This window comes from Phalaenopsis equestris, unplaced genomic scaffold, assembly GCF_001263595.1.
Source record: "Phalaenopsis equestris unplaced genomic scaffold, ASM126359v1 Scaffold000134, whole genome shotgun sequence".
NCBI lineage: Eukaryota > Viridiplantae > Streptophyta > Magnoliopsida > Asparagales > Orchidaceae > Phalaenopsis > Phalaenopsis equestris.
In genome coordinates, this window is record NW_018164576.1 from 560,872 (window position 1) to 569,287 (window position 8,416).

The following is an 8,416-nucleotide window of genomic DNA, read 5'->3' on the forward strand; positions in this document are numbered from 1 at the left end:
GGCAATAAAGACGAAACTTGATCAAGATCTCATTGTTTCATCATCCTAGGCTGTCGCGATCCCTTATCTACTTAGTCGGAGGGGTAGTTGACCCAACTTGACAGAAAGATTCTTGTCAGCATTCATAGGTTGCGTCATCCAAGAAATCCTTATAGATCTGGGGTGAATATTTGTCTAAAGAGACATATTTAAATCGACATTAGGTAACATAAGGTTTTATATCAACCAATTGAAGCATTATGATTCACAACTCAAAGTATAGAAAGCCATTGGAAAACAAACGGGTTGCAGTCATAACCGTAATATAATGGTATAATTTAGTCGCAACCACCCGATAAAAGGACTCTAGTCGTAGCAGCTATTTTGTGGTGTCATTTGATGACAAAACCATGTGGATAGATGGCTCGGGCCACGTTCATACTGATGTGCAAGTATTTTGATTGTGAATATATTGATACATTCGATATGACATTCGTTCTTTGTGAGGTGAAGTCAATAAGAAGTTTGTCACCTCAACAAACTGTAGGGTGGCTAAATTTTGTTTTTAGCTTTCAATGATTTATTTAAACTTAAGCGCTTTAGTTGACTACTTCAAAAATTTTGATTTAAAAGATTGACCATTCCGGTTGAAATATTAGATCAACACGATTATCATTGGGATATTGAACATTTTAAAGCTTTTAGTTGAAATTTTAGATCAACACGACCATCATCGAGATATTGAACATTTGAAAGCTTTTCTATTCAAAAAGAGGGGACATTTAGTTTCATTGCTTTAAGCTTTTCAAAGTATAAACCATGTCAACTCCTATCTTTATAGGAAGGAGGATCGGGCTGAGAAATTTGAACTTCTCAATTATTATTTTAGAATTTGGACATTTATTAGGGCTTACCAGACACGTCAACTCCAGTCCTTGTGAAGAGGAGAATTGGACTAGTCGGGTCGGACTTACAACCTTGTCATATAAACAAAATGATCTGATTTATTAGGGCTTACCAGACACGTCAACTCCAGTCGTTGCGAAGAGGAGAATTGGACTAGTCGGGTGGGACTTACAACCTTGTCATATAGACAAAATGATCTAATTAGCCCACATAGCATTCTCAAACCTAGTGTTTGAATATTTGATACATTGGTTGAAGTACATACAGGCATTAAGAATATGCATAATTAATTCACTTATATAAACACCCTAAAACATGCATATCTCAAGGGTTGCTCAAGATAGTTCAAGTGGTAATCATCTAAGTCTTAAGAGTGGACTCACATTTCAAGATTTATCATTTAATTTGGGAGCTAATCACAAATTTTTATAAATTTTGAAATCATTTGGATTTAAAAGTATTTGCACAAGCACATGATTTTAGGCTTTAAAAAGGGACCACATTCCTTTCGCTAGCAGGTTTATTGTGAATCTAGTGGAGGGTTTTTTCCAAATCAAACTTAGCTCCTTAATTTAGGGTATTTGAATTGCAACTTAAGCTTAGCCTTGTGAATTTGGTATTTCAATTTTAAATTAGGTTAAGACTCAAATGTATTAATCTATTTTTGAAAATACAAATATTTAATATTTGGATCAAATCAAATCAAATCAAATCTAAGAGTTTAGATTTGAAAATTCTAAATTTTTGGATTAATTGTAAACCCTAAGCTCTTAATTTTGAAAGCTTGACTTTGGGTTAGTTTAACCATCGAGACTTAAGTTTAATATTAAAAGTTCTTATTGATTTTGATTTTCAACTTTAGAATTTCAAGTTCGAAAAGCCCAAAAAAATGAAATTATCTTTAAAAGCCCTAAGATCATAAAAGTTTTAAATTTTGAATAATATTAAGCCTTGGAGCCTAAAGAATTTTAAAATATCAAAATTTTTAACTTATTTTTTAATTTCAAATGATTCATTTTATGATTTTGAAAATTCAGGGTTAAGGTGGTTTACAAGTCCAAATCTCCCAAAATTTCGACAACCTCCAAGTTTCAACCCCCATTTGAGGGCACGGGAGAATGTCAACCTTCTCAACTGTCTTAAAAGACGTGCTGGTCAGTATCGTGAAACACTGCAACGCAACTGGAGAGCAAAAATATTAATTTAACCAGTTATTTTAAAAGTCACAACATATTTTCAATGTACATGCACAAAAGATTAGATTGCAAATTAGCATTTCCTGAACGTTTCAATGAGCGGTACTTAATTCCCACGGAGAATTATTCACTTTCCCACGAACAGATGGTTTAAAATCCTCATTTTAAAAAAATTTCCAAACGAGTCCATGTTTTTTCCCGAACTATACGTAATTCCACACAAACGGGTATTCACACTTCCTCGAGTGGACATTTCAAAATTTACCTTATTACCTCAAAATTAAAACTTTTTCAAGCTTCAATGTTGTTGACGGCAACGGCGACAATAAAATAAAAATACAAACATTTGTTTATCATTACTACAACAGTAAACAATAATATAACAAGAAAGTAAAACAAACATTAAAGTGGCTAAGGCAGTGGCGAGCAGGTCGGGCTCGAATAAGGAGAAGCGTTTGGTTTAGCAGGAAGTGCAATGATAACAGTGTGGTATAGGTTTAACTTTTAAGATCGAGTTTGAACAGAGAGAAGCAGAGGAAAATTCAATTCGGGCTTCCGATTTAGATATGAAGTCTTCGGCTAAGGGTCTGTTTGGGGCAGCATATTTGGTGCGGTAAAGTTTTAAAAACGCATCCGACCTGTTTGGGTAAACTGTGTTTTGACAGTTTATGCGTTTTCAAAATACTGAAAACAGGGTTTTCACACCGCACATATCTAGGTGCCTTTCTGATAACGGCATGACTTTTTCAAAAAAAAATAAAAATTTATAATAGTTATCGCACCTAACTTATCAGCAGATTATTGAATAAGCTTGAGCTGCCCCCAAACAGACATAAAATAGTTTTTTTTCCTTGTGATTTGTAGGAGAGGTGCGGTGGAGCTAAGGGTTCATGTAGAGTGAGGCGGAAAAGATGCGATGACAGTTTTCTGACAACGATTTAATTTTTTTTTTTAAATAAAAAATTATAATAGTTATCGCGCCTAACATATCAGCAGATTATTGAATAAGCTTGATCTGCCCCCAAACAGACATAAAATCGTTTTTCCCTTTTGATTTGTAGGAGAGGGGCGGTAGAGCCAAGGGTTCATGTAGAGTGAGGCGGAAGTAGGATCGGGACCTCCGGAATTGCGGTGGTCCTCTCACGCATTCTCGTCTTAGTTTCAGGATGGATGAATGAGAGTGACGACCTCGGTGAAAGGGGAAGATCGCGACAGGGAGGAAAGTCCTGGTCGAGATTGGGGAAGACAAGGAGGACTTTGGCGATAGTTTGAGGGGATGACAACGCGAAAGCTCGTATGAGAACGAGAGAGGGAGACGTCGAGGGCAGACAAGAGTTCACGCACGGCTTGAGGAGGCAGCGATGTGGAAAGCTCCGCTCTGTCGTGGCTTCAAGCAGACAAAACAAAAAAAGAAAAGAAATACCGTTAAGAACCTTACAGTTTCGTTGCGCTTATTCTGAACCGAAGAAGACGAAGCATAGGCAGAAATGTATCCCAAGCAGTGCGAATGAGGAGGGGTTTTTGGTTCGTCTGTTTGAAGAACTTTATAGCAATTAAGTTCTTCAACCGGTGCAAGATTCCCAGAAATGTCATTGCCACTATTACTGTGCTGCATTAATGATCCAATCTCTTAGTGCATTTGAAAAACATTTTCTTGCCTGTAGCTAACCAACTTCAACTCTTTAAGTTTTACATTTTGAACCTCCTCTCCCATTGGACTATATCTATTTTCATAACTAAAGGTCTATTGGAAAAAAACTTAATAGTCTCAGCCTTAGATTCCTTTATGATGGCGACCCTAAGTCCACCAAGCTTCAATTCATACCATGGGAAACAACTTGTGTCAAAAGAAAAATGAGCCTTGATATCCCTAACTTCGTAGTGCTTCACAGGACCTGCATAACCAAGATTATTTGGAGTTACCTAACTATTCAAAACCTTGTTTCTTCTTGGTGGAGAAACTCTAATCCTAAATTGTGGTTCTGTTGTGGTATATGTATGTATGAAATATAATGATCGACGACGAAGCGAAAAATAGAACGAGAAAATTCACACAAAAAACAAGTAACACAGCGGAACACACAGATTTTCGCGGTTCGGCAAATTGACTATGTCCACGGAGTTGCAGAAGATTATATTACTTGAGGAATTTACATCAGTCGATCGTCTCGACTTACAAGAGTGAACTGTTTCACCCTATTGCTCTCTCTTCTTCTCTACCCCGAGATACACCGAAGAAGATAAACTTATAAGAGAAATAAACTCAATTTTTCTTCTGACACAAGCGAAACTTACAAGAGAAATAAACTCAATTTTTCTTCTGACACAAAAGACCAAAAAGAAGCCAAGGGAGAACAATCTTTTTCTTCTTTCTTTTTCCTTCTGTCGCAAGGAACTACTACTTGCACTTCTCTTTCTCTATCCCGAGGAAGCCCGAAAATGAACACAAAAGAGGCCGTGTCAAATCTGAATGAGAAAACTACAATACCTCGCAATAATTTTTTTTTCTATCCCTCTATCTCTCTCCTTCTCTCCTTCGTAAGACACCAAAGGAAGAACCGCAAACCAGAGAGACAATCCGACCTTACTGTTGTGTTCGCGACTTATAATAAGCGAAGAGGTGCTTAGCTTGGTGGAAACAGGGAAGGCGGGAACGGGAGTAGGCGGGAACTGTTCGCGACCGAGCAGGAGCGGGAGGAATCCCGACGTTTCGCGACAGAGGAGCGGGAGGTACCATACGTTTATGTGTAGGGCAGAGAAGAAAACTACGAGCGGCATGTACCATATGTTTATGTCTGACAGATGAGATTATGTATCATGTTATGAATCTGAAATCTCCAGGAGAAGTATGAAAAAAATTGGAATCTCAATTTACCTCCAAATCTCTAACAAATAAACTGTCTTTGAAGCAAATACTGTATGGTCTGAAGATGCAGACAGACGCTGATCTGGTGCAGCATTTGAATGTCTTCACTTAAATAATCACAAATCTGATACCAATTGTTTATAAATTTAGGACGAAGAAAAATAAGAATCAATATAAATCCAGAAGAACACAGATTTAACGAGGTTCGACAAAAATGCCTACGTACTAGGAAGCATAGCGGCGAATTTCACTATTTCAAAGGAGTCTAGTACATACCCATAAGGTTATACATCATATATATAGATAAAACCAACAGATAAAATTACTAACACGCCCTCGCTCACCTAACCCACTTCACTCCAAGAGACACATCTATTCACTCCAAGAGACTCGAAAAATTACTAACAGGTTCAAGTTAACTCATGAATCACTTTTCAGAAGAGCCTAGCTCAACTTGCAAAACAAGACAACACCTTTCCTTTTCACTTTAGCAATGACATCACACTCTCTAAGTTTTATGACCCTTAATCTCGTGGAAATAATTGGCTAAGACAATTGGGAGAAACAAGCAGCAGGTTCTCCCTCTTCTTTCTTCAAAGAAGCTCTCAACTATTTTAGCTGATTGGATGAGAGCATGGTCCTACAAACTCTAGATCTTCCTGATCAGATTAAACATACCACAAAGAGCATTACCATCAATGAAAGGAATGACATAGCCGCTTGGAACACGAACACTAAACCGAACACTAAAAGCTGCAAAATATGACTTAGGTTGGATTAATTTGGCACAACCACCATGCCCTGAAATTCTCTTGGATGGTTGGTGCTTGATGAGGGGATTAAAATTGCTGATTTGAATGAAAAGGGTGTTCATAAAAATCTAATATGCATACAAACAATATTGACAATGAGAGCATTAACCACTTCCTCTTTGCACCTCCATTTTCACATAAGTTGCTTCTTGAAAGGCTCCTCATTGATAGCTTCTTACATCAAAGACCTATCTTTCAACAACTATTAGAATACTCAGCTGTTGACCACATCGATGGTGAAAAGACCGTGTCAAATCTGAATGAGAAAACTACAATACCTCACAATAATTTTTTTTTCTATCCCTCTATCTATCTCCTTCTCTCCTTCGTAAGGCACCAAAGGATGGCTTAGTATTATGATGGTTCTTGCTTACAATACAATATCTGGAAGGAAAGGAATTATAGAATTTTGAAAAGGATATTTCCAACTCCTTCATAACTTTACATGGCATCAAATATCAATTTAGATGGAAAGGAAATAATCTCCTAGTAGGCAGCCCTTTTTAGTTTTATTGAGGATATGCACTTCCTTTTATTGTTATTTATTATCTGCAATTGGTTTTTCTATCTGGTTTCAGCTATCATTGATGGCTTATATTATATACAGGTTATTTTGTCAGTTATGTTGTTGGGCTGTGCACAGACTCTCTCCTTTAATTTTTTCTTGGTGTTCGATGCTGCGCTATTGATTTTCGGATGCTTCATATTATATAACTCGAAAAAAAAAATCTATAAAACAAATTAAGTACCACAATACAAAAATGCCAAATATTTTACAAAAAATGTGCTCTTTACCTCGTACAAAAATGTAATTTGGTTTGCCTGCTTTTCTACCCAGGTCCTTTAGTCATTCTTTTCTGTCTTTTAATAAATCCATCCATCAAAGTAATATATGTTGAGCTCTTAGTAGGTACACCTTTTTGAATCATTTCTTCCAGTACAAGTTTAGCTTCTTTGAAATGACCCTTACTACATAAATCATTGATCTGATCAGAATATGTTTCTGATGTGCTCGCTTTATCATCATCCTCCATATTTCCATCTGTAATGCTGTGCGGTTCTTTCTCAGAATCCTCCTTTGAAGCTTCTACTCCTGCCAAGGGCCAAGAAAAGTGCTTTGCTAGTTTATCAGATTCAGATAATTTAGACAGTATATTTTGGGCCTCTTCAGTTCTCCCTGCTTCGGATAAAGCACATGAAATCACATGACAAGTATACGCATCAGGTTTTACATCCTTATCCTCCATGTCTGTAAAAAGCTTAATCGCAACATCCATCATCCCCTCCTTGCAGAGGCCATTAATGAGAATATTGTAGGTGATAACATCAACCTTCTTCCCCTTTGATGACCATGAATCAAAAAATTTCAAAGCTTTATGCACCATACCATTGTTGCAGAGTCCATGGAGAAGAATATTGCAGGTGAAAACATTTGGTTTGAAAGAATTCTCCACCATCTTGTTGTGGAACTGGAATGCACTCTCAAGATCTCCTTTTTTGCAGTAAGTGTGAATGATAGTGTTGTAGGTGGTATCATCTGGCACCAATCCCTTGCTCATGAGCTCATTCAACTTCTGGATGGCCTCCTCCATCCTATCTGCTTTGCAGAGCCCAGAAATCAGTACATTGTAAGTAGCAATACTAGGGATTATGATTTTCTTCTGCATCTCATCCCAAAGATTCAATGCATCAGACAAATTCTCCTCCTTAAAATAAGCATTGATCACAGTTCCATAGCTGACTTCATCTGGAACAAAACCACGCTTTGGAGGGCTTCGAAGAAGCTCACAAGCTTCATCAAACCTTTTTTCCATGCATAAACCATTCAGGACAATGTTCAGGGTGACAGTGTCCATCTTCAGCCCTCTTCCAACCATCTCATCCATTAATTTGTACGCTTCAGCAAAATCACCATACCTGCAATACCCACTGATCAAAGTATTATAAGTAACATTATCCGGTTTGGTAAATTCTTCCTCCATCTTCTTCAAATTCATAACTGCTTCCCCCATTTTCCCTTCCTCGCACAACTGCTTAACCAATATATTATGGGTTACCAAGCTTGGCTTCAACCCCTTGCTCCTCATCTCCTCCAACATTCGAAGAGCAGTACCTTCATTCTGCCACTGAAAACAACCTTTGATAAGGGTATTGTAAGTGACGACATCAGGCATAATTCCTAGTTTCTCCATCTCATCTTTAAGTCTCGAAGCTTCATCCATTCTTCCCTCCCTGCACATCCCCAAGATAAGCATGTTGTAGGTCCATAGATCAGGTAAGAAATTGGATCTGGTCATGAGCTCAATCACCTTTGTGGCCTCTTTCAACCAACCAATCCGGCAGTAACCAGCAATAAGTGTATTGTAGGTGGAGCGATCAGGCAGAAGTCCTCTGCCCTTCATTTCTGCAAGCAAGTCACGAGCCTCCTTAAGCATGCCTTTACGGCAATACCCGTCGAGTATTGTGTTGTACGTGATAGTGTCCGGCGAGCATCCAAAGCCTTCCATGGTGGAAAACAGGGAGAGGGCATCGGTGAATTGGCCGCGAGAGACGAAGCCATGGGCGAGGATGTTGAATGTGTGAGTCGTGGGGGCTACTCCGAGAGCGACAATGTCGTGGAAAACGGATAGTGGAACTGAAGAGGGTGAGGAAGAGCG

The 8,416-nt window shown here is 38.1% G+C and overlaps 1 protein-coding gene across 1 annotated transcript in view; it reads right to left on the minus strand.

Annotated features, from left to right (window-relative positions):
- The window catches only part of LOC110021396, a 27,904-nt gene extending 19,561 nt beyond the window's left edge, over positions 1–8,343 (minus strand). The window contains exons 1-5 of the mRNA XM_020719881.1: positions 6,592–8,343; positions 3,907–3,976; positions 3,751–3,817; positions 3,515–3,690; positions 3,270–3,468 (exon numbers count right to left, since the gene is read on the minus strand). Of these exons, the coding sequence (XP_020575540.1) occupies positions 3,270–3,468; positions 3,515–3,690; positions 3,751–3,817; positions 3,907–3,976; positions 6,592–8,266 (2,187 nt within the window). The 5' untranslated portion in view covers positions 8,267–8,343. The remainder of the gene's footprint in view (positions 1–3,269; positions 3,469–3,514; positions 3,691–3,750; positions 3,818–3,906; positions 3,977–6,591) is intronic.
- Positions 8,344–8,416: the final 73 nt, after the last annotated feature.